The 26,870-nt window shown below is 46.0% G+C and overlaps 1 protein-coding gene across 1 annotated transcript; it reads right to left on the bottom strand.

Annotated features, from left to right (window-relative positions):
- Positions 1-5,840: 5,840 nt before the first annotated feature.
- LOC142768302 (uncharacterized) lies at positions 5,841-26,031 on the bottom strand. The gene is made up of 3 exons (XM_075870265.1): positions 25,269-26,031; positions 12,089-13,889; positions 5,841-6,402 (listed from the first exon to the last, which is right to left on the bottom strand). The coding sequence occupies exons 1-3, from the start codon at positions 26,029-26,031 to the stop codon at positions 6,144-6,146; spliced, it is 2,823 nt and encodes a 940-aa protein (XP_075726380.1). The 3' UTR covers positions 5,841-6,143.
- Between the last annotated feature and the right edge of the window lie 839 nt (positions 26,032-26,870).

Genomic DNA, 26,870 nt, shown 5'->3' on the forward strand with positions numbered 1-26,870 from the left:
CACCTAATTAGGCAAGGTTATGCGCAAAAGAAAGACAGACAAGGAAGTGACTGCGCTCGTTCTCGATCCCTTACTTGTACGAATTTCCTTTGAGCAGAACCTTATTTACTCAGCTATTAGAGCTCTTCCACCATCATTGCCCATTGCGCCGTAAGGCAATACTTATCAACGGTGTGATTCATCGATTGCGCGTCTGATTCTAAACGATTACGCACGTTTCCTGGCCGTTAACGCTTGACGTAGTTGAATTGGATTTGGTTGCGAGCTTTAGAAATTCTAGCATGGCCAACACCCCATCACTCACCCTTTTCAATGGTTGGCGTTCTGAGCTGGCTGCCGAGAACCGTCCCACTCGGCCGGGTTCCCTTTCTTCTTCTGCTTCTGATATGGTTGGTCGATGATGATGAGTGTGATCACGAACATTGGCAACAATGCACGCAAATGATGAGAATAAAGACACTGATACCACGCCGGAGAAGGCGATTTGAAGCAATGCTGACTAAAGCCTAAGCCAGCGGGCTCTCTTATCCACTCGGCTAGGTGACTCGAATGGTACAGCGCACCTTATATCACCAGAACTGTGCTTTACGTTTTACTATCGTTTTTTGTTTAGTCACATGTACACAGCAAAAAAAATGAATGCCCAGTTCGCGTTCTTGAAGGTCATTCTCAGACAAGTCTAGCTGGTTCAGTCAAGGTTTCATTCCCATTGGCCAAATCAAGATTTCGCTTTATGAATGAGTGGTTGGATGGGAAAACTTAATCACCTGGGCTGACAGCTGCCAGGTCAGCACGTCAAGGCATTGCTTCTCAGCCGCTTCACTGGCCTCCTGGACTGCCCAGAGTTGGTCTGCGAACTTGAAGCGCTGCAGAGTAGCTTCCCACCAGGCCGAGAGAGCATAATAAACGCGGTACGTTTATAGCATAGGAATAGGAAAAAAAAGCACGTAAGTGCTAAATATGAAAATATTCTTAACTGAACAGATGCTATTTCAATAAAAACGTACGTGTTATTGAGCTTCTTGTGGATACATGTGCACAATATGCGTACAAAATATGTGAATTTCTTAAAGACATAGAAATATTGGAACGTATGACGTTTATGTGGGGTTGACTACAATAAAAAAGAAACGAAGAAGTTACAGGATAGACAGAAGAAGGAAGTGCCCCTGGATTTGTCGGCACTAGGGCACCGCGGCAGGGTCATTAGCAAAGCTATATTTACTTATTTAAAGAATCAAAGAGAATGCCACAATAAAACTTTCAGTACATCAAAAACATGTTTCATCTATCCTTTCACCTTAGTTATACCAATTAATTAGTTCATATCTTAAACATTAGGTAGCATTGCGTTGAAAGACACCAAACTTATCACAAATACTTTTTCCCCTGTTCGGATTATCTTTTTCGCAAATTTTCAGCCTCCTTTTTCATCTTTTTTTGTCCTTTTTATTATTTCCTCATTTTGTTTTACAAATTCTACTGCCACACGCCTCGTGGCCGATCCTCTGTGGTGGGTAGAGCCATTCTTCCGGAAATAATCATCATCATAAGGGAGTCCAAGAAGCATACGAAAAATTGCCGATGCTTGCTCTACCAGGCGAAGCTTGAAATTCTGAAGACTAATCTGGTTGCCTATGGGTAGCTTTTATGCCTTAACCTGGTTGTTTCTATTTTGAGTTTAAGTTCTTTGCTATGTTCCCTGCGGAGAGTGGTTCGAGCAGTATCACGGCCAATCACAGACGCGATGTGGACACGACGTCGTTGGCGCAGGCCTTCCATCGCTTCGGGGTATTCTCGCAGACACCGTTGCCTTTTCCCTTAGTATTCTATCGTGGTACGTGTTCGGTTATTCGTATCACCGCCGTTGCTTTTCATCCTATCAATGGGCCTTGCCACAGTCACTTTGCAGCCATTTATTGGGCCTTGCCACCGTCGCTTTGCAGCCATATATTGGGCCTTAACACCATCGATTTGCAGCCATTCTTTGGGCCTTGCCACTATTGCTTTGCAGCCATTCATTAGGCCTTACCCCTTTCGTTTTGCAGTCATTCATTAGGTCTTGCCACTGTCGCTTTTCAGCCATTCATTGGGTCGTACTACCATTGCTTTGCAGCCATTCATGGGGCCTTGCCACCGTCGCTTAGCAGCCATTCATTAGGCTTCAACAGCGTCACTTTGCAGCCATTCATTGGGCCTTGCCACCATCGCTTTGCAGCCATACATTGGGCCTTAACACCGTCGATTTGCAGCCATTCATTGGGCCTTGCCACTATTGATTTGCAGCCATTCATTAGGCCTTACCCCTTTCGTTTTGCAGTCATTCATTAGGTCTTGCCACTGTCGCTTTTCAGCCATTCATTTGGTCTTACCACCATTGCTTTGCAGCCATTCATGGGGCCTTGCCACCGTCGCTTTGCAGCCATTCATGGGGCCTTGCCACCATCGCTTTGCAGTCATACATTGGGCCTTAACACCGTCAATTTGCAGCCATTCATTGGGCCTTGCCACTATTGCTTTGCAGCCATTCATTAGGCCTTACCCCTTTCGTTTTGCAGTCATTCATTAAGTCTTGCCACTGTCGCTTTTCAGCCATTCATTGGGTCTTACCACCATTGCTTTGCAGCCATTCATGGGGCCTTGCCACCATCGCTTAGCAGCCATTCATTAGGCTTCAACACCGTCACTTTGCAGCCATTCATTGGGCCTTGCCACCATCGCTTTGCAGCCATACATTGGGCCTTAACACCGTCGATTTGCAGCCATTCATTGGGCCTTGCCACTATTGCTTTGCAGCTATTCATTGGTTCTTGCCACTGTCGCTTTGCAGCTATTCATTGGGGCTCCCCACCATCGCTTTGCGGCCATATTGGGCCTTGCCACAATCGCTTTGCGGCCATTCATTGGGCCTTGCCACCATCGCTTTTCAGCCATTCATTGGGCTTTGCCACCAATGATTTGTAACCATTCATTGGGCCTTACCACCGTCGCTTTGCAGCCATTCATTGGATCTTGCCACCATAGCTTTTCAGCCGTTCATTGAACCTTTGTCTTTCCTAGTATAAGTTGTGTCTAGCGAGATTTATCCAGTTTTAGAAGGCCAATACTGGCTTAGGATGATATTTTTCTAATAGGTCACACACATTTTTCTGGCGCATACCCATTCCTTCGGCTGACCATCGCCCTCGCCATTCGTACTGTACTAGTCGAGGGTTGGCAGATTTACACAATTTAAATCATTCATATCACTCTATGATCATGATAGGTTCTTGATGCGGAATGAAAAAAGGAGCGATTTTCTGAACACGTTCTATGTAAATAACGAGCCTTTTCCAAAAGACTAGTCTGCATTTGTGCGGATACAGTGACGTGATGCCTGCCATTTTATAGGGGGTTCGCAGGGTGGTACCAGGTGTCCACTGGGTAGCACCTGGTGTGCAGGCTTGCGAATCCTCCCGAAAAACACCAGGATTTCAAGATTGTCAATTTTACAGCATAGCTGCACGTAAGTATAGACGATTCGTAACTGTGCGAAGATTTTTCATTGCAAAAAGTTACCTATTCGACAAAAAAAAACAGCAGAGATGCTTCCCAGAAGTTGGGGAACACAAAATGTGCCAGGGGCTTAGTGAAAACAAACAGAAAAAAGTGGGCGCATAAATAACCAAGTAATATTTGAAGAGAAAAAGCAAATTAACAAATAAATAAAATAACTCTTAGGGCTTATTATGCATACACCGACGACTGAAAGTTGAACGTCATCATTTTTTCTTTGCTCGGTCAATCCTGTGCCACCACCATCTGAAAACTCCCGGTACCTATGCGGACTTACAACGAAATATATCATGAAATCAGGGCAAGAGTGCTGTAGTGTTCCACCACAGCCGGTGTCTGTAACCACTATCACACGAAATAAAAAAATCCATTTAAGAAAATATCGGGAAGGTAGAATTTTCGAACATAAGTCACCTCTGTGCCAGCCAAGTATTCTACCACTGACCCTTATTATTTTACATGACTTTTATTTTCCAATCATACTGTAACGGTGCAATGCACAAACAGTGGGGACAGGGGTAACAAGCCCTGTCAGTCATAGTCATTGCAATTCCTCTATGCGCTTAAGCGGCCCTAGTTTACCGAACTTTGGTATTGAGTGCACAATTTTATAATCTTTAACCAAGTTTGAGATCACTCGAAATTCCTCTGCATACGAACGCTATACACAAGCATCATGTCGGAAAGGAGTCGCGTTAACACACGCAATGTAACGTTGCAAAAGAGAAAAGTAAGAACTAGGTGTCACAGAGTGCAAGTTGTGTAACCAAGTGTCCCACAACATGAAGCGTCTTACAAGCATATTGTTGAACGCTTCGAACCAATTATGAAAGGTTCAGCAATAATTCTCGATTGTCATGGCCACCGATTCGATTAATGGAGTACTGGTAACTATAATATTAACTATTTTAATAACAAGATCCCCGTTTTACGTCCCAAAACCACGATATGATCATGAGACACACCCTAGTGAACTTCGACAATTTCTACCATCTGGTGTTCTTGAACGTGCACGGACATCGAACAGTGCACGGGCTTCTACCATTTTGCCTTCAACAAAATGCCACCGCCGGAACTGGGATCGAACGTACGAACTATGGTTCAGCAGCCGAGCATGGTAGCCACTGTTACACACCTAGGCGGACAATTAGTGGAGTAGTGAGCACCTTGCGAGCGTACTTATACGAGTAGCCCCGAGATGGTTTGCAGCGGGTTCTAGAAATGAGCGCTCTTCCAGCTGTCCCTTCGCGCGCACGCCTAGAATTTTTTATTGGCTCCAGGTGCGGAGCCAACTCACCTGATTTCGCACGGCCTGCGACGTGCTAGCATGTTCGACCAAGCGATAATGCCGTGTGACGGCGTCGTGATGACGTCGCGAGTGCTTTAATCAAATTATGGTTTCTTGTATCACTCCTGTTGACGCTGTCGGTATGCGAACCTGCCGGTTTTCGCGTTTGGCATGGCATCTTAGGCGTTCACCTTAACGTACGATTAGTTCTTAGCAGAAAGGAAAAGAGCATAAAGTATAGTGACATATTCCGGCATTTTTTATGCGTTGTGGCTGGGATTTATACTTTTAAGTCATGTTTAACGTGATCGACAACCGTCTTGTTGCGCAGCTTAGTGGAAGAGCCTTGCAACTCGATTATGGATTATGGAGTCCGTCAGCTTGTTGACTGTGGCCTCGTAGTCTGATGCTGTCATGCATGCCAGTCATCAAAAATGTGTATTTCTATGTAAATTAGTATGTAATTCATTATAGTATATTTATATAGTATGTGTAATAATTTCCAGCTCCATTCAGTTCTGTGCGGCTTACGACGTAGGAGGAGTAGCACGGTGAAAGACGGCGCTGCCGTCGCGACCACCAGTAGACAGAGTGGAGCGGTTGCGCATGCGCACGGAGAGAACGCATGCGCAGTAAACCACCGCCCTTGAACACGAACCGCCCGGACGCTCACTGTTTGTAGAATGTCAGCACACGAATTTATATTCGCTACAGACAGGAAAAGCTCTGACTACACATGTTTCGCGGCGTTTTGCACTTTAACATTGTGGGACCAGACTCCGTGACGGGTACGGTTTCCTTCGCGCTAAGAAAAATAGGCACCGTAAAAAAAATGGTTGTTGGTTCCATCAATGAATATGCTTCACCCCGAACTTCTGGCCCACGCAAATCTAACTATACGCCAAATCGAGACATTCACTACTATATGCTGTACCTTTTCATAAATTATGCGTCACCTTTGCGCCATGTGCTACACAGCTTCAAGGAATGAGATGGCTCGTGAATATTTTATCTTCAATATATATTGCGTGAAAATACGTACGTGAAAACGCGTCCACTGGCACACACGTCTTTCATGAGCAGATGTTATGTCTCGTACAAGTCTGCGATTACGACAGTGTTTTTAAGGAATACAGAATTACATGTTTTCTCCGTAATGCCCTCAGTGGCTGTAGCAGGAGGAAATTATTTTTGATTGTTACACAAAACGTGCTTCACAAATCATACCACGAACATCAAGCTAGCGGAATAAGCAAGAGTCACAGTACTACTAATAAAGAAATGCACGCTCAGGCGCTAGTCAGCGACAGTCACTGGCTGCCACCATGTTACTGTTGGCGCTGCACGAAAAGGCACTAGCGAATTCGGGGATGTGCCGCAGCGGTAAGTTGCATAGGTCGCGCCGCGACAGTACGTGTCCTTTAGCGGCGTCCGTCTCGTTACTGGCTTGGGTGGCGCCGCAGTATCGTAAGCAGTGGCCGACGAAGAATGCCTGCTCGTCCGTCTTCACGTTGGGAACGAATGTGGAGGTTTCTCGATCCACCCAGTCTTCCGAGGCCCTGAAAGTGTGGTAGAGAGGTATACTCACACGGGAAATTCTGTACTCAAGAAGGGAGCAAGGCTGGTCTTGGAATAAATGGGTATTAGGGAATTCTTAGTCACAATCAGCCCTTCTGTCACAGAATGTGATAAATTATCAAAAACGCGTCAATATTTGCAGGGCATAATTCCAAGACACTCAGTATTCATTCACTCATTCCACCAAAAGAAATATAAATGAATAGTTTTGTGTGAGTTTCTGTAATTATTGTTATTCAGTGTACAACTAATTATCTAATGATGCTTCCACCAGCCAGCTTCTGTACTTGCACACAAAGAAACAACGCTAGGCCCGAAATTCATGGACAGTTTGCTTGTCTGGTTGTATTCATTTATGGAGAGAAAGAGAAGGACTTTTCACGTTGTTTCTGGACCACGGCACTTCAAACGATCGTCGAACATGGTAGTGTCTTGAGCAACGTCATTGTTCAGCAAAGTAAGTCAGTTAAATTATCGCGAATTGCCCGCTCAGGAAGCCTGCATAAATGTGCAGACTCAAGTTCAAGCCATACGTGCCTTCGAAGTTCACGTCCTCAAATATGAACACCGTGACTGAAAGGGATAAAAAAAATACGGCATATCCACGAAGTGAGTGATGTCGAGGAGACGAATAACACTTGCTGCTGGGCAAGTTGGTTCCTAACTGGCAGGTACTATGATTCGCACTCAAAACGCGGGGACAAAGCAGACACGGACAAGCCCAAACTAATTTGATTTTTTTTTTGCGCATAGTCAATACACTGAATACTGACGTGGTGTAGGTTTATCAAGAAGCATCACATTATCACACTCAGGTTCTTGTGCGGTCAGTTGTGTGTGTGATAACGGGATGTTTATTAATACGAGGGCAATGTGACTTCATCTTATTATACTATCCTTTTGTAATAACATCATCCTGGTAAGGCAAAGCACATGTGCATATAAAAAAATAGATGCAAACTTCTAATTGACGAAGTGTAGTCCACTAGAGTTAACACGACTGCTGATGCTAGTGTGGTTACTAACAATTTATCAAGGAATAAACCATTCGAGTCGCCACTATTTTCTAACTAGGTAGCGGATTTCGCGAATTTGCAATTTACTATCTTCACTTACTAAGAGGTATACTTTCTGTGACAAGCTAACCGTTAGTATTTAGTAATGAATATTCCGACCCTTTCTTAAATAAATATTTTCTGGATTTTATATTCAAACTTTTTTTTTTTGCCAGAACGTTTCGCACTGTCGCTTGCCTTCTCCATGATTAAACAACACCGAGCCACCTCTGTCTGTATAGCTTCTTGTCGTAGCGTGACCTCTTTAACGTCACCAGGCCATATTCATGATTTATTGTACAGTCAAGCATGGTCTGCTTGGTTTCCTCTATTCATAGGAGTGGGACCAGTGAAAGTGACTTGGCGTATTTTCCGCCTTGTATAACTGAGAAATCTAAGCAGCACGGCGCACAATTTGCAAATCGTGAACGACTGGGCAGGGGCGATGAGCTCATATTATAATAGGTACGCAGCACTGAAACTCTGAGAGTAGTTCGTCAGTTCAGTCGAAATAGAGGGAACAAATGATGCACTGATGTGTCTGTGACTCGCATCCTAATATCCATTCGCAATGTCGGCTTTGAAGCGTGACACTTGAGATAATTTTGGTCAGCTGCGCGTGCTACGAAGAATCCTTCATTCGATCGAACGCATTAATGCCAACAATAGACGCATTTAGTTGGGCGTACGTAACGAGTCTTGATTGATTGATTGATTGATTAATTGATTGATTGATATGCGGGGTTTAACGTCCCGAAACCACCATATGATTATGAGAGACGCCGTAGTGGAGGGCTCCAAAAATTTCGACCATCTGGGGTTCTTTAACGTGCACCCAAATCTGAGCACACGGGCCTACAACATTTCAGCCTCCATCGGAAATGCAGCCGCCGCAGCCGGGATTACGTAACGAGCCCACGTACGCACCATGACCACGGGAGAGAAGTGCGCATGCTCAGTGAGTATTCCATTGGTGTGTGCGTACACCCTAAAAAAATCTATCGTTACGTTTGCGTACGGAAACGTAACGATACTTAGCACGAGCTACGTGACGCTCTCGCAAGGTCTCGAATGAAAGAGCAGCCACATAGCAAGATAGCACAGAACGTAAAACTGTCGCTCAGACAGTTAGGTTTGACTTGCACGCCAGTGGCCGTTATTACGACCGCTACGACAGGATGGCACTGAGAAGCACTCAAAGGTTGTTTCATGTTTTGTATGGCAAGTCTAGTTGAACTAAACGCATCTTAGGATGGTCGATACGGTAAGCTAAAGGTGTTCTTGAGCACATGCTTCGTTTCTAGCGCAAGCAACGTATCGTGCGGGGTACGCGGGATTGCTGCGTACGCCCTACTAAAACTTGGTGATGTACTGGTATACAAGAAAGGGGACATAAAAGACTTTAACTAACTACAGGCCCATAGATCCTGGAATATATAAAGCATTTACAAAAACAATTTCAAAAATGATCAAAGAAACACTTGGCTGGCAACAACCTAAAGAACAAGTGTGTTTCAGGAACGGCTACACTATAGTGAATCTCTATATGGGGATAAATCGAATAACGAAGAAACTTGCTAAATAAAACAAACACCTTTATCGACCCTTAATACTACGATTCACAGGAGTTTTATGCGGCTGTCAATCCATAGGAGTTTTAAAAGCGCCAAGTCCACAAATACTTAATTATTTCGCCATTCTTTTGCTGATATGTACAAACACATCACTGTTACCCTGCTTTTTCAGAAGAAAAGCGATAAAATAGCGATAAAAAAAAAGGTGTCTGACAAGGAGATACGAGAATCCCGATGATGTTTACTGCTTCTTTAGATAAAGTGTTTCAACAAATAGACTGCAATAAAACAAGAATCAACGTTAACGAAAAATGGCTGAACAACCTACGACTTGCAGATTACATAGTGCTCTCCAGTATCAATATCAACGATTCGCAAAAAATAATAAACGATTGAAGAAATAAACTGAAGAAGTATAAAGTAGGCTTCGAACTGAATTATGAAGGCCAAGATAATGCTGATTAACCTGGTGACACACAAGACATTTTAGATCAAATCTATACACTGGAGTACACTGAATGATGTGCCGGCCTAGGGCGACAAAAAATAAATATTCACTGAGTACTGAGAATTGGCTGGGGTGCATTCGGTAGACCTACCCAAATAACTTCACAAAATCTAGGCCTGTCATTAAAGCGAAAAACGCATACGACCACTGCTGCCAATGCTATCATGAAAAATATCAAAAACGAGAGAGAGAGAGAGAGAGAGAGAGAGAGAGAGAGAGAGAGTGTTGAGGTACAGGCAGAGGCAGTGGAACGTAAATTGATATGAATAACAGTGAGTGATCGAAGGACGGCAGCATGAGACAGCGAACAAGTATGAGTAGCAAATTAGCAAATGTCCTAGTTAGAAGCAAGCGAAACAAATGGGCCAGAGCTGGCTACCTAATGCATAACATAAACAACCGGTGGACAGTAAGAGCAACAGCATGGTTACCGAGGAATTGCGAACGTTGCCGACGAAGGTAGAGGGTTAGTGTGACGAGATTAAGTAGTTAGGAGGAATAATACGCGATTAGCTCGCATGAGACCGAATAAACTGGAGATCCCTAGTAGATGCTTTCATCCTGCAGTAAACAAAATAGGCTTAAATGATGGTGATGATAATGGTGTCATATATACTTGAACCTTTTTTAATGTGGACAGCCCTTGAGGGACTCGGCTGGTTGTCCATCCATGCCTATCATGTGCTAACAGTATAGATCTAGAGGGCTTAAGCTTAGCGATGCTTAACCGTTTTAAAATGTGGGAAGTTCTAAAATAATATAATCAACAAAAATAGCCATAAAATTGAAAATATTAACCTAAAAATGTTAAAAATGCCTCGAGAACATGTGCCTTACTCCCGCGTCGAACCAGAGATGGCGCCACGATCTCTCCTAAACCACGATAGTTGCACCCATCCGCACTTCAGGGGCGCTTGGGTCGTTACGTCTGAAGGGGGTAAGCAGCCGGACGGAACTAGTTGGAGACGACAGATATATCAACTGGCTTAACAAACGGAAAATCAATAAAGCACATGCATCACAAAGCAGTGCAAATGTTGCTCACCGAGTTTGCGAACCTTTCTAGCAAGAATCTACTCGTGCCGGGGAAACGCTGCATGCCTGCATGAAACCTTCACTTCCTTGTCGGCATAGTAAACAGAGAAGTGGGAACTCTGAGAACTAGAACCAAGGTAGCCACTGGTGGCTACTTTTCACCAAATTGCCGAATTTTAGAGGCCCGGGGTGACCTGAACCTATGAAGGGTGACATGGTGAATTTTGGCCTATTCTAAGCTTAGTTAGACATTCTGTACTCCGTATTTTTAAAACAAAATGGGGGACACAATTTTTCTATTTTTAGTAGTTTTACACCCACAAGTAGGAGGCGCACATTACGTGGATTTTAGTGCGTATGTCCTGTTGCTTCTGAGTATCTTCTCCATTGACCTAAATCTTAAAGGCACTGGTGCGTTCGCCAGCATGCAACCTAGAGCGAATCTTATGTCAGCGGGCTGCTTCGAGTACTATGAGATGGTCATGGTGCTTCAACAGCTTTAAACTTTTTTACAGTTTCGCATCTGGAGTTATAAGGTCATGGTTACGCCGTGTGTTCAGACCACAGCTGCCACTGTCCCGAATAGCTTGTAGACTTCTTCACTGTCGTAGCACCCCAAATTTGGTACGTATAGTTTAAAATTGTTATTAGGATACTGTTCCGGCCGGCCTGAAAGTCGGATTCTTCTGGCAGCCATCAACAACTGCACTGAGGCGAATGGGAAGTGCGAGCATGGCCGCACTTAAAGCGTGGTGCGGGCAGTGCGATGGTTACGCCATGTTTTTCAATTAGTTTGCTGGATTGTCGGACACGATTCCACAGTAGTTAAATTCTCCAAATCTGCCGAAACGCTACGCAAGCCGTCCCCTTCTTTAGCAACTGCTTCAGCCTAGCTGTATTCGCGACAACTGAAACCATCACAAGCCTTTGTTATCTGGCGCTACCATTCAGTACGCTGCTAGTGCAGGCACGCCATTTCTCAGTACTCCCATGGTGAAGTGAAGAATGTGACTCGAAGCTCACTAAGCCCTCCGATGGTGAAGCAGGTGAAGCAAATATAGCATTGGAAAACGTCAGTATAACTTGGAGGGTTGTTAATTCTATACACCGTACTTCACGGGGCTGCACATAATTAAGATTTCTTATTACTTGGCATGCTAGTATGTGGAATGGTGGCTTTTTTGGCAAAATTTGGAAACAAAATTGCGACTTTTGGTGACGTCTCGCTCGACGTTTGGCGAATTTTTCTTAAAAGTCAGTGGCAACCTTGACCGGAACCGCCCCGTGCGGCCTACCTCAAGACAGTTTCTTAGAGTTCACAGTGGTTGGAGCTGCATTTTTTGTTTGTTTTTAACTGTGGCTTGCTGCACCAGTTCAACGAAAATAATTATATACATTCGCAACACGCTTTAGTAGGGAGTAAATTACATGACAGCTATTGCTGCACAGTAATGCCTGTATTATATACTTCTTGGTCAACAAAATGCAGACTCACCTATAGGCGACCTTGATGCCAATAACGCTGGTGAGCAAGTTCAGGGCCGTCTTCAGAGCGAGCGTGCCCGCATCCGGTCGTTTATGCTCACCCAGAATGCAATCGAGCTCCTTGAGAAATCGCTCGTGGTCAACCTGAGAAGTGTAGTTCATTCTCGAAGCATTTCCCGACAGGCTGTGTGGCAGCGTGGCACGGGCGAACGCTTCGGCGGCGTACGTGCCCAGGTGACCGAAGGTGAACGCGGACGGCTTGTTCGCCACGTCGAACGGCGCCAAGAGCAGGCTGGGAAGCACGCGCAGCGTGTCTTCGGAAGCGTCGTAGAGCACACCAGGGTTGAGGTCCAAGCGGCGCTCGTTCGCGGCAGGCACGTCCGATGTTCCGACCATCAGCTGCCCTTGTAAATGAGCCTTGGTTCTGAGCGTGTGAAACACCCAGGCTGTGAAGTCACTGCTGACGTCCTCGAACCCAGTGATCCGGTGCAAGTCTTCAAGCGTGTCGTACCCAGGGTCGTGGCCAGGAATAACGGTGATGTTGCGGAGCGTGCTCTCTAGGTTCTTTTTGGTGTCCTGTAGCATACCAAAAAAGGGCTCCACCAGGCTAAACTTTTCCGGCAGGGATGTCAACAGACTCAACGTAGCGCGTGTTCTCTGTTGTCCGAGCCATTCTTGGAAGAAGTGGTACTCTGTGAACGTGGGGAGGAGCATAAGGGACAGGTCGGCACAACGTACCGCGCGGAGCCGGTAAGCGGCCGTCGGAGACAGGTCGTAAACCTGGACAAATTGGTACGTCGCCGTCGTCAGCAAGCTTTCGGCGATGATGAAGCGCACGCTGTAAGCGAAGGCGGTCGGCGTTACAGTACTAAGATACTTCGTCAGGGGCAGGAGAGCCGCGGCGTCTGTCGTGAAGAAGTACCGCTTCCATTCGCCAGGTGGTGGGGGAAACCTGGCCAACGTTTGGTGGAGCCGGTTGTACGAGACGCCGTGAAGGATCTTCAAGCCCTGGGACGCACTCCGGACCTCGGGCACTTTCCCTTGGGTGCTGAGGTCACGGAGGGCGTCCGCCACACCTCGCATTGTGGCCATGATGGCCTTCGATACTTTCAAGGTGCCGACCCAGGAAGACTCGCGCTTGAAAAGTTCGATTATGTTAATCACCGTTCTCCTGTCAGAAGGTTGCTTCACCTTTTCGGCCTTTATGCGGAGCATGTAGTGATGTCGCGTGAACGCATTGCGCACCACGTCGGCGCCGATGAAAACAGGCGTTCCGCGGTCGAGGGAGAGCTTCATGAGGTAATCGAACTTCCAGTCCATCGTGTTGCGATCACGTATGTTATTCCAAATTTCCACCAGGTCGTCATCGTTATTAAGTATCGCGTCCAGGCTGTGATACATGGCCTTGTAATCGTCCATGCACCGGCGGTAAGCGCTCAGCGGGTAGTGTTCTGTGGTAACCGGAGATTCGACAACGAATTGATTCAGCATTTCGCGAAACGATCGCTTCACTAGCTTCGTGAAGGCGTCCATATAACTCGGCGAACGGGGGTAGAGAGACTCGAAGTTGGCGCACACAAAGCGATAGAAGTCTTGGCAGGGATCGGCTTTACTATCCATCATGAGCGCCAGGTCGGTGCGAAGGTCCATGCATTCGGGGCTGTGGCAAGCTACGAAGTGCTTCTCGATGTACAATGGCGCGTAGACGACCACCACCGTGCTCGCTAGAGTCGCCAGCGTCGCCAGTAGGATCGTGTTCGCAGAAAAGATGTCGCTCAAAGGAGACTTCTGTTCTTTCACGTGCGAGCGAGCTAGAAAACACAAGAACCTACCAGTGAGCCCCACTCAATGTGCCAAAGTATGGTAGACCACTACGAACTTATTATTCGACTGTTGTTAAAGGACCGGTAAACAATCCCGAGGTTCAGAAATTGTAACGATACGAAGTATGCACACATTTACTGCGTCGAAATGCCACCGCAAGAATTTTGCGGATACTTGCTATGAGAAAATTATAATGGTTATCAAATGCGTTCCAGCTTGTTTCAAATTCTGGCGTGGCCTCACCCCTTGTTCGCCATAAGGACGGAAGGCGTAGATTGGTGTTTTGACCACCCAAGACACACACGCTTCGGCAACGTCACACGATACGTCACCGGCCCGTAGCCAATGACCAAACAAGGCTCCTCTCACATGTCAACGTGTCATGGCGGTGTGAAGAGCATCCCCTCGCGATAAACTAGCGATACTTTCATTCAACTTGGAGGCTTCCATTCTGACAATACCGCTTTTTGTTTCCGCGCGGTCTCGACCTCTACGAAACAGCGGAGGGCAGCGCAGGAGAATGAAATGTGGTCTGAATACCTACACTGCGTCTCCGCTGAGCCAAGATGCCATTTTGTAGGGGCAAAGGACCAATCGAAGAGCTCAGTGGTTCGTCAAGTTGCCCACGGGGATGCTTGCGTCACTGCGCGTACGAGGGGGATTGGTCAGGCAGGGTAATGTTGTTTAAATTTTGGGAATGGAGGGTCTGTGCGGCGCGCAGCGCGGTAATACTCGGAAAATGCAGTCTATAATGTACGCAGTCCATAATCTACGCATTGGTAAGCTTGTTTTGGGGTGTGCGAAAAACGTGGGAGTCTCTTTACTGGCCTTTTAACAATGAATATACCGTCTTTACTGCGCGATGCAGGCGCAAGAAAGAGCAGTGACTTTTGAAGGGACACTAAACACAAATAAGAATTTACGTCAGAGTGAAAGCTCAGTGTATGACAACGTCTAAAACGACATTATTATAAACAGCAGTGCCATATTTGCCGAGAAACTAAGGCAAATTCGCGAGAACACAGGCGCTACGCGTAGGACATTCACAAACTGATCCCTATGATGTGAAAAGTTTCACCTAGAAATAATCACTAGCAATCAAACTTGCTGCACTAATTAAAATACCTTCAGTGCGTGAAGAGACGTAATAAAATGCTATTGGTTCATTTCACTTTTATTCATGGAAAAAAGAACCGCCAGATGTTACAATGAAGAATTGTGTGAGGGCTTCAAAAGTTCGATTTTCGCCTGTGTAAACAGAAGAGGTCGTGCCATCTAGCGGGGCAAAGTTGAAGCAAGCACGTCTGTCATTTTGGAGGAAATGATATGAAATTGTTCAATTTGAGTGTAGTGAACTGCAGTTCAATGGCCACTGTTGCTGCCGTGCCGCCCGCTACTTTCGTTCTGCTGGTAGTACTGTCGGTGGTCACGCAGTAAAGCCGGGCAACGTTATAAACATTGCGCCTGGCAACAGTGACGTGAGACGTTCTGCTTGAGGTGGGTACCTTGAAGTGCGCTAATTCGATGCGCACCACAAAAACGTGCTTTAATTTCAAAATAACCACTGTCTTGGCACAAAAGTAACACTGCAAGTTTTCTGGAACGCTATTTCCACAATCAACGTCGACTTAATAGTTGCCTTTAGCGTCCCTTTAAGCTCTCTTTCACTGTATGTTGCTTACCGCCTCAAGTCACCACCGAAAGATTTATATACACTAAATGTTATTGAGCTTCTTCCAGGCAAAACGTATCATCGTCAGAAAAAGCTCATTCGAGGCATTTTAAAGGGACGCATCACAGACTAGAACGTGAGATAACAACCTGGTAGAAATGAACAGACCGTTAAATATCGTGACAGATTCCAGCATCTTTTTTGCATGGTGAACAGCATTATATAGATTTTAAGAAGTGTTTAAAAGAGACAAAAAGCCGATGCTAATTCCTGCTGGCTAACGCAAGACTCTTGAAGATAAATTATGAAGTCGATCACTTTCGTATACGTAGACGCAAAATCTAATGTATTTATGCGCACCGTAATTAGTCCTCAATAGAATACAGATGGTACTATCGATTTCCCACCTATTACCTGCTGCTTATGAGATAATTTTAATTGCATAGTAAGAAGCGGCACCACCTTCGCATTAGCCAGCGGAACATGTAGAGCTGTGGCGCATGCGCACTCACGCATGCGCAATAAACCACAACGCTCGAGCATGAACAGCTCTCACGCTCACTGTTCGTGAATTTGTTGTCACCTGTATATAGGTCTTCATACTCGCCGCAGGTGTAAAAGTTATTAGTAGAAATATTTATCCGTGTTTAGCTTGTTATCATTCCGCAATTACACTCTGGCCGGAAAGGTTTCGGCTGCGCAAATAAAAAATAGTGATCACACAGATTGGCTGTCGGTTCCTTACAGATTTGTATGGGGCAGAAGAAGGGTTCGAATAGTGGGCGCGATTGCAGACCTATAGTTAGGGGAAGTGGATTCCTTAAAACCCATTGTTAATGATAAGACAAAGCTAGAGCTGGCGCGAAAGTCTAACGGCCTACTTGTCACAATCACGCTAACCCCAACAACATGGTAAAAGAATTCCTTGAGAGATACAGCGTGTGATTTCATATGTTGGACTGAAGGCATTGCGGACCACACATGATGGTCCCAAATAAACCTCAAAATTACAGACAGCTATGGTATGAAGTTGGTAGATATTCATGTTTAACTGACAGGGCGTGCAAAAGGACCTGGTGTATCGACTTCTCTCTCGTGTCGATGCTCAGATGCCCTGTCTCTTAAACACGAATGAAGCCTGTCGGCGATGCTGCGGGAGGTGTATCCAAAGTTTTGGGAAATGAGACTTACTATAAACAGAGGACATGCTCGCAGAAGGAACGGAGGCGCAAAGCTCACAGAACGCTCCGCTGGCCTTGCTTGCTTACTCATCGGTTATTGGTGCCTACCCACTACGAGTGTTGGCTACCGCGCGATGGCCTTCATCCACTATACGGGTGATGCCTTTCCACCCACTCTCAAAAATCCCTCTCTTCTTGTACGTGCATCTATTTTCGTAGGTACGCGCACACGTCAAAACCCGTCAACAAGCGTACGTAAAAGGAGGCTGGACATTGAGGCTCTCCCTACGGTACAAAATTAACCAAAGGCAAATGCAGCACACCATCACAGACACGCAAACTAGCATTCGATCATGGATAACTTGTTTTAGTTGCTTATATGAGTGGATGCGTGTGTATGTGCCATATCTGCACTCGGTTAATTATATTCTGAAATGAGTAGGCACCTCAGCCTAATGCGAAGATCTTGTGGAGTACCTTTCCATCTCTGTCGACTGTGGTGGATAGGTCGCTAAGATGTTCGGCTGCTGGCGGGAAGGCCGCATGTTGAATGTCGGCCTCGGTGGTTGCATTTCGGTGAAGTCTAAATGGTAGAGGTCCGTGTACTGTGTATGATGTCAGTGAACATTAACGAACACAATATGGTCGAAGTTTCCGGAGCCTTCCATTACGGAGAATCCATAATCATATCATGACAAGGAACGTGAAACTTCGGTATTGTTTTATCACTTTCGCATATCTATTACCGGAAGAAAGAAGAAAAAAAACTCGGAAGACGCTTGACATTCGCCTTCAAGTGCAGAACGCGATGGCGTAGTCGGGCCCCATACGCATCACCTTCTCGGTCGTCTCTCAGTCAACGTCTGAACTATCCCACATGTAACGGGAACTCTATGCGCGTGACTTTTCAAGCATGAAATGCCTGCGGCAAGTATAGGCGTGACGCACCCGGTACGCCGTATTTATTCCTTTTGAGGATCAGCGAAGGGCCCACCACACAACACGCGACGCTACGCATGCAGCTGTTGAAATTGTTGTCGCCTTTCCTGCTTGTGACGATCGAGTATTGCTTCACAATAGATAGGTTTTCCAGACACCCAATCATTGTGTGTATCACCATGTTTCGACTCCGAGTGTGAATATAGCTCCTGCCACGCGATACTGCATGTGGTAAAAAGATTACATCCGCTACATGACCTTCATTGAGAGTGTTTTTTACGAAGCTGCGCAGCCTATTAGAAAAAGTATCGTCATCGTGACCTGTAACTGCCACATAATTTGAGTAAATCTCAGTTCACACAACTTCCCCTAAAATGAATGAAGGCAATGGTTAGTCCAACAAATGTCGTGCACGTTACTGTCACTGGATACTTGGCGGCTATCAAAAAAGGGGTGCTTACCTTGACACCTGAATACTTAAGAAAGATTGTTTAATATAGCAAAGTGATCCAGCCTATCAAAGGACTGTAAGAATAGGCCTCTTTACAAACGTGGGTAAAAGAGGTGGCATGGTCAAATGCAATAAGCATATCATACCTCCTGAAAGCTTACGAAAGCGCGTTTAGTAAAGAGCAGTGGTACAACACATCTGAAAGACTTGCAAAATACGGTTATGTGTTACCCTGATAAAGGGAACGCTACCAGCTTCACTGTTTCATCGGTTTCCGCGAAACAGGGCTGGTATAAATCTTATAAGTTTCTTTGTTTCCAATTTTTCACTTATAGACAATGTTAACATCTTTATCACGATCAGCGATACCTACGCCAGTATTACTTTGCAAGGATTGATTGATATTTGTGGTCTAACGTCCCAAAACAACCATATGATTATGAGAGACGCTGTTGTGGAGGGCTCCGGAAATTTTGACTACCTAGGGTTTTTTGACGTGCGCCTAAATCTCAGCACATGGGCCTACAGCATTTACGCCTCCATCGGAAATGCAGCCGCCGCAGCCGTGATTGGATCCCGTTGCCAGCGGGTCAACAGCCGAGTACCTTAGCCTCTAGACCACTGCAGTGGGGCTACTTTGCAAGGAGCTCTTCAACGCTATCGTGTCCACATGCGGCTATCCACAAAGCTAACTCAGCTTGCCTTCCTTGTTCTTTTTTCTCACCACAGTTGTACAAGTCCGATTGAGAATGAAGGTCCTTTAAAGGAGAATGCCCCTGTTTGTCAGATGAAGCGCGCCATACCTTACGTAAAATGCACCACGGTCGTCGTGTAAAGGAAGTACTGCTGTCCTACGGGGAGACACATTGAAGAATAACTCGAACACGACACCGTGAATTATTTAGCCGGAAGCCTGGGACGTGCCGTCAAACGCGAAATGAGTTGCTTGGTGTCCCATGTGGCCAGCGTTTCCCATCCCGCGGCGTCGGGGAAGAGTGAGGCGAAAAAAAAAAATGGCCCCATGTCTGCGTGCTCCAATGCAAAGGACGTCCAAAGACGATAGTCTTCTGTCTGAAAATGCGGCGTTAGAGTTACTGTATATAAAAAAAGGTAGCATATACAGTAACTCTATGCGGCGCGACATATAGACGCCATCTGGCAGTGACTCCAAGAAATGAAAGTTTTCTAGAACGCAGAGCAGATGTTAGGTAGCAGCACCATGCCGTTTTAGCGAAACGTTAGCGAAACGTAAGAAACACCTGCTGTTTTATTCATCGGGCTCTTGTTGTGATCTAAATACAGCTTGGCAGCAATATATTAAGGGCCTCAACCACCATCCCTGTCAACGAAGTCATGGCAGCAAGCGTAGAGTAGCTGCTTACGAATGCCTGGGCAGGCGTTAGGTGGGAGCACAGAATAACCGCTATCATCAATAGTATCTGTCTCCCAGGTTGACTCCGTTGCTTGCTATTGCGATAGCGATGTTGATATATACAATTTAAAAATAAATGAACACGCTATTTATCGATCACTTGATGTTGCGCTCAATAGTAGTCGTTCAGCAAGAGGTTAAACTTTCGCTCTTTTGGAGAAATCCAGTGGCAGGCAGACACGGAAAGACAGACAAAGACAGACAGGCCGAAATTTCCACGTCGAAGCATTCCAAGAAAGACTATCGTCTTTAAACACCATCACTTGATAACGTCTACATGCGACTCCATGATTACGTCACAGATCTCCGAAATTTATCACGTCATCACGACTGACGCATCACAGTGATTTACTTCATGTGAGTACGTGTTCACACCGCAGCATAGTGCGGACAAAGTTGGTGTGATCATGGAGTCAATACAAAACTAGGGAAGGTGCATCCAATCTTGGAGACAGCCCAAAGTCAATTTAGGTGCCGAAATGTTGCTTTACAGCGTCAGCACAACATTTAAGGAGTAGAAAAAAGACATGGCTTCCGCTTTAGAGTCGTCTCAAAGAGACCCTGCAACACTTTTTGAGCATGGTCAGAAAACACTACCGATCGGTAGCACAGGCTCCCGACAAAACGCGAGCCAAATACTATAGTGCAGCACGTGGCCTGGAATTCAAAATAAATTATCTAGGTCAGCTAAAAATTGCTCTCTCTTCTCTCGACAAATTATGGAATATACCCCGAAATCCCACGTAACAAGCCCATCTATCAGCCATTGGCTGATTTGAACATGGCGCGCTCGCTCGTTACAGAGATCGCCGCGGGAGGCCGCTACTTGTCCACGCGGGTGCGCGCTATCACACTGGGAACGCGGCGCATTCAAAGAAAAACAAAAACAAAAAAGTGCTCAAGGTGACGAGGAATGCGTGACGCTTTTCTCTGGCCCGACCATCCCTTCCTGCTTAGCTTCCAGCGCTTTCGGCAGGATGAGAGGAGAAGGAGTGCAATTGCAGCATACGATAAACCTTTGTAACTCCACTCGCACCGGACGGATTCTTAAAATTTTTGCGGCGTTAAATTCATAAAAAATAAGCTCTTCTAGTATATTCACTCCATGGTTACTTGAAAAAGTGTTCCAGGGCCTTTTTAAGTGAATTCATCTGTGTGGTTTTCTTACTATCAAGGAAGCTGTGCACCAGTGGTGCAAAACGGGTGCACGTTAAAGAACCCCAGGTGGTCGAAAAATTTCCGGAGCCCTGCACTATGGCGTCTCTCAAAATCATATGGCGGTTTTGGGATGCTAAGACCCACATATTAATTAGTGGTGCAACGCCATAAGGATAAGCGTAGCGAAACGCGACGTTGTTGTTACTTTTGATTTTTATTTGTATGTTCATGCTTCTTCTTGTACCTGATGCTCGATGAGCGCCCAGTTTTGAGCCGCCACACGTACGAAGAAACGCGTTTAATGAGTAAACCGTGGCATATTAATAGTAGTGGCAGCGCATGCGTAAGTCAACCGTCGATTAAAGTGCAAAAAGAAGAAATCAAATGGCTTAACAGTTATCTTTCACGTAGTCCCCCACGCGTGCAGGATTTATAGGTTCGTTTGTTGCATGGGCATGCGCAGATAAGTTTTCGTGCTCTCTTTGTTCCCCGCCAGTGTGCACTTCTGCATTTGTTTGTCGGTGTCGGTGTTGTCGTGACTTTTCTCTTGTCTGTGTTTGCAAGCTTACGCGTTTAGAATAGATACCTCGTATGAAATCACGCATCTGCTATATCTATTTGCGACGGAGTTTCGGAGAACCAACGTGGCTCTATGAGCGTGGAAGCTTCGGCTAGTTCGCAAGACACCATGGAACAGTTTGACAGCGCTAAAAACAAGAACAGACGAACAAAAGGGAACACAATAAGCGCTGCGGACACAACACCGCTTCTTTTGTCCCCTCTTTTTCGTCTGTCCTGTGACGTCTCCTTATGCATTCCCGGTGGCCGCCTGTTCTTTAGAGGAGCTTCGAGACATGCGCCATTTTTGTTTGCGTTATATCCAGCTATCGCAGAAGTCCTGTGATCATTTTGACTGTATGTATTTCACGAAGAAACATTAAGGTGGCCTTGTTTTTTTTTTTTTTTGGTCACGATGTCACGAGCGTCAATCCAATCAATCTGGCGAGCGTGTTTTCGGCGCTAAGTTCTTTCATGTCGGCTCTGTGGTAGAATATTTGACTGCCACGAAGAGGGTCTCATTTCCGATATCACATGATCTTAGATATTCTTTCCTAATTTCGTTTTTTTTTTGTCAGCCGTCATCGATGTCTGTGGCGGCTGACACTGGTAAGTAGTCAAAAGCACCCGCTGTTGTGCCTTTATTACAGCTTTTTTTTTTTACAGTATACTGTAAAAAAATGGCTTTGCCCTTGCTTGGTCATCGGATTGCATAGAGGCCTCTGCCGGAACTTTCCAACCATCCATAGCGGTAGTCACACGGCGGGGCTCGAGAAACGCTAGGAACCTCCGTAAGGTTTTCCTTCAGTTACGTCATCCTCTACGTCACACCCAATCGCATGCGCCATTGGGAGCACCGTCAGTGCCGTCGTTACTCTCTTGGTAGCCGTGCCGTCGAGCTTGCGCGCAGGAGCTTCAACGAAGTGGCTTTGAAACGGACAAAAATGAAGAACGTGCAGCGCTCTTTATCAGTGGAAGTCACCTCAAAAGCACTGCACATAGATGGGTAGTGGGAGAAAAAAAGAATGCAGAGAGATAATGGCGAACGAAGTAATTGTTCCCCGCTCCGTCTGCGTGCGCGTCGTAGGAAAGCCGTCAAGCATGGGGACAGGCAAAGGCAACGTTCGGCAAAGAAGGGATGTAAACAAACATCACGTGACTGGCTCACGGGCACGCGAAGAGTTCGTCGTCACAGAAACATTCAACCTACAACTTCCACGCGGAAAGTGTGCGGACTGTATGAACACCGGAACAGCAACTTACCGATTGACGACAGCTGATCCGCAAAATAATTCATGTTCGCCGGGTCGGTGCAGTAGCCCCGGCACAAAAAGAGGCTCGGACGGCGAAGCGCAAGTAAGAACTGCTCACCGAGCATCTGGCAGCCTTCAGAGCCGAGTGCAAGCGACAAGGGCGAGACGATTAAGCGGCGTCAGTGAGGAAATTAGGAAAACGCCTTCACTAGGGCCGACGCAATTTTCTGGCGGGATTTGCTCGTGCGGCACGTACAATTAATCTGCGTCGTCTGCAACCCGCTGTGGCAGCTAGTTTTTGCTTTGATATTCAGTCATCTGCACGGAGTTCTTGGGCGGTGATTTTTTTTTTATCATGATGAGAAAGAAAAGGCTATCGCTTCATCAAGAACGCTAACGTTCAGTTTTTGAAAAAAATATATCGAGCTGTTCTGCATACGTCTGCAATTTTAGAATGGCACTACGGCACGCATGTGCGTTAGTTCTATCTTCTAGGCTACGTTTCTACAATAAAAAGCAGACGCTCAGTACCCATTCGTTTACTTGCTATTTGTTAAAGCACACCGAGTTCGTTGGCGAGACATTAATGTTTGTTTTTGTTCTTTTGCCTTCGCCGGCCTTCCGACAAACGTTATGTCCTTCTAGCCGTTTTCCCCCCACAAGACCAAGGGAATGTCAGCACTAATAGTTGAGCCAGCCAGCATTTCATGTTTTTGACTACATGCTGGTATGTCTGGTTGCCTAGTGGCAAATGTAAAAAAAAAACGATGTGAAATTAGTGTATTGCGCATAATAGATATGCGAGACAATGAAGAACAAGTGTGTGGATGAATCCAAAGCAGGATGGGCAACTCTGCACAACAGATTTCTTTAGTATAGCAACCAATTGAGAACTTTTGTCATTCTGACGTGAATGAGCTGCTTGTGTGAATAATTGCGTGAACTTTTTGCGTGCTAGAGCGGAAGAAAGTAGAAGAAAAAAATGGAACAGCGGGACTTGTGTCAATTATGCCGCAATAACAGGAAACGCCCGGATCAATTAACGCACTCGTTCTCAGTATTGCCAGTTTGGTTATGGCCTCTTTATGTACTTGTTATGTTTAATTTTTGTCGCCCGTGCATTGTACAACCACTGCAGAACGCTAGATAATCAGTGCGTATTTTGGCATTCCGTTTGAAACGGCACTGACTGTATTTTTTTCTGACAAACTTATGGCAACAAATTCGAACACCATTAGAAAACATGCTCAGCAGCAGTGTGGATAGAATATTTTAACTTTCTCCGTTTCAAAACGAAGTTTCAAACCTTCTGAGGCGGCCATAGGGATAGCCATCGTAGCATCTCTGGTGGCGCGTGCATATGGGATCACACTTGTCCAGAGCGCCCAGCCGGCCGCTCCATGCAGCGGCCTTGTGCTGCCAAAATATGTGGAGACCGATGCCGTATAAACATGGGCATACTGCGTGCTAGGTCCGTATGCGTGCTATAATTTAAGCATGAATGGAAGTTTGCAGCTAACGTCACGTAGAATCAACGGCCAACAACAGTGTCTACAGCCACGTGCTCCGATGCTTCATAAAAAAGTATTATTCTATCTGTATTGATTGATTGATATGTGCGGTTTAACATACCAGAACTATCATATTATTATGAGAGACGCCGTGGTGGAGGGCACCGGGAATATAAACACATGGGTCCACAGCATTTTCGTGTCCATCGAAAATGCAGCTGCCGCAGCCGGGATTCAATCCCGCGACATGCGGGCCAGCAGCAAAGAACCTTAGCCACTAGACCACCGCGGCGGGGTGATTCTAGCTGCACGTCATTCGGCGAAGATGCAAAAATTTTTTGCAGTAAAGGCATGCAACCATGGCAATTTAAGCTCGATTACTTTGGCCTTGGGCAGCCGGTTCTATTATCAGCCACGGTGTCCCCATTTTTACAGAGACAAAATGCGAAGACACATAAACTTAGACTTATATTAGGTGCACGCTAAAGAAGCACCAGATATTATCAAATATTACTCAGTAGCGCTCAGTTTAAGCGGCTGTCGACGTACGTAATAACCAGTAGTGCATTTTTTAAGCATGCCACAAATAGCTTTCACAGTTGTTTGCAGTACAAGAAATGAACAAGCGTATATGTGGGTCGTGGAACCCTCGCGGCACTCTTTATTCAGAAATGTGGTCATAAAAAATAAAAAAGTAACAATAAAAAGCTTGCTGTCTAAAACAGCAATTGGAGAGAACAGCGAGATTAAAATGATGTAAAAATATACGAAGACATGAAAATATGGTACGCGTAATCTGTGGCCTCTGACAAGGCAACAGTAGAATCCCAATTGTTGCGCGAGCGCAGAATGCATGAATTCGACAAAAAATAAAAGGAAATGTTAAGCAGAGTTCTCCACCACGTCCATAGCATCAGACACTTGAAGCTACTAAAAGGTTACGTAAAACTGTTGGAGCATATTTAGCAAAGGGGCGTAAAGACGACAACGTGAAAAATGAAGTGGGCACAGGCATAATGAATACGTGTCTTGTAGCCACACAAATGCATAGCGATAACTGCATCTGCCCCCTCCCCCCCCCCAGATAGCTAACGGAAAACGCCGAGAGTAACAGCACGCACGAGGGTTCACGAACAATGAAAACGGCCGTCGATCTCCTCTAGCCGTTTTCCAGGGCACGCTGCCACCTTATTCAGACTTTTCGTGCCCACCTTTTCTGGCTGCCTGTCTGGTATAGTAGCCCCTCGGAGGAGGCGACGGGGAGGAGGCCTGTGGCGGAGCATCACTGATAGTAGCTTTCGCCTTGAAGGAGGTCGAAGGAATGGGACTGTCTGGGCTCGTCGGACTGGTGAGGTCTTCCATGGAGGCCAACGGAGGTTTGGTGCGTATTCCCTCTTCCTCGAGCAGCTCAGCCGGGAGCTGCTCAATGACCTCAGTGCGGTTCTCGAAGATTTGAAACTTGGGCTCATGGTAGACGGGTACAGGCAATCCCGTCTCGGGGTCGGTCTTGACTGGAGCCGTCTCGCTCTGCATCTCAACCCAATCATCCATTCGGGCGGCGGTACTCGAGGGAGACACCCCTTGTGCAGGAGGCTTTGGGGAAGGGCTCTTTAAGAGCAGCCCCATGGCTTTCTTCAGCGGCGACTTATGTCGTGCTCCAGGCGCAGAGCTCTTCTTGATCGGTGACTTGGCTTGACTGCGTCCGAGTGCAGGGCTCTTCTTGCCCGGTAACTTGCCGCGGCTGGCCCCTAGCGCTGCCTTCTTGGCAGGCGACTTGGCGCGGCTCGGCCCAGGCATTGAGAGGCTGGGTCCCGCTTTGGAAGGATCGTGAATCTTTCCCGACGTCGCGCCGGATGAGCGCGTTTGAGACTTACTCGTGCCGAGTCCAGAGTCGTCCTCCTCTATTATCTTCTTCTTCGGGTCCATCTGGGAGTCGTGTCGTGCTCGCGATGAAGACTTGCTTGCCTTGGACATCGCGGTACCTTCCTGGGCTGCTGTTGTACAGAATTGCTGTGGAAACTGGACTAGCGTTGTCGAGCCGCAGACGGGCTTTGGATGACTGCACGTGCGGATGATAGGTGGTAGCGTTACACCGAATGGTGCAGTGGTGCTTAGTGGCCTTTAAGCAGCTGCAGAATCGCTTGACTACATTATTATCAGTTTCACGCCGCGATAAGAACTTCACTCGTGATCAAGGAGCTATGTCTGAGCCATGAGGAGATTATTCTTATTTTCGTGAGGGTAAGTGGGGGTGGTTGGCGATTAAAAAAAAGAAAGCGAAATAGAACCTGTTCATAAATCTTTATATCATGTAAAAGCGCAACAAGCTCCCATTGTTTAATTTTTCGAGCACTTTGGAATCTGCGATGAAAGAAAAAAGAAGGAATAAAATTGCTGTTTTCACCTTCTAATCTTAGATAAGATGTAACATATTTTCTCCTGGGGCGATGGGTGACTTCGGGTACTTGAAAATTTAGAAAATAGTTAAACAAATGAAGGTAATAACATTGTGTGCACGAAGTCATACATGTCATTTAAGCGCAAATGTAACATATTCACCTCGGCGGTGATTGGTGATTGCAGCTACATAAAAAACTGACAAGCATAGTAAGAAATCAGGAAAGAATGTCTTATTGAAGGCATGAATGCCATTCAGTCGTAACTTTAGCTTATTCCCTTCTGCAGAAACGGGTGATTAAATGAACATGAAAAAAAAATAATAACGCCAGTCCTGCGTGGAAGGCGCAGCGCAGTCACAGCGAAAGCTTGAAGAACAGCCTTTCAGAGCCTTTTCACAACACTCATTGGGTAAG

This window comes from Rhipicephalus microplus, chromosome 8 (genome assembly GCF_043290135.1).
Source record: "Rhipicephalus microplus isolate Deutch F79 chromosome 8, USDA_Rmic, whole genome shotgun sequence".
Lineage (NCBI taxonomy): Eukaryota > Metazoa > Arthropoda > Arachnida > Ixodida > Ixodidae > Rhipicephalus > Rhipicephalus microplus.

Excerpts from the sequence above, each read along its gene's own strand:
- LOC142768302 (XM_075870265.1), bottom strand. The coding sequence starts at position 26,031 with ATGTCCAAGGCAAGCAAGTCTTCATCGCGAGCACGACACGACTCCCAG. Across the intron at positions 13,890-25,268 it reads CAGACAGGCAGCCAGAAAAG|CTCGCTCGCACGTGAAAGAA; the intron begins GTGGGCACGAAA and ends TGTGTTTTCTAG. Across the intron at positions 6,403-12,088 it reads GGCATCAAGGTCGCCTATAG|GGCCTCGGAAGACTGGGTGG; the intron begins GTGAGTCTGCAT and ends CCACACTTTCAG.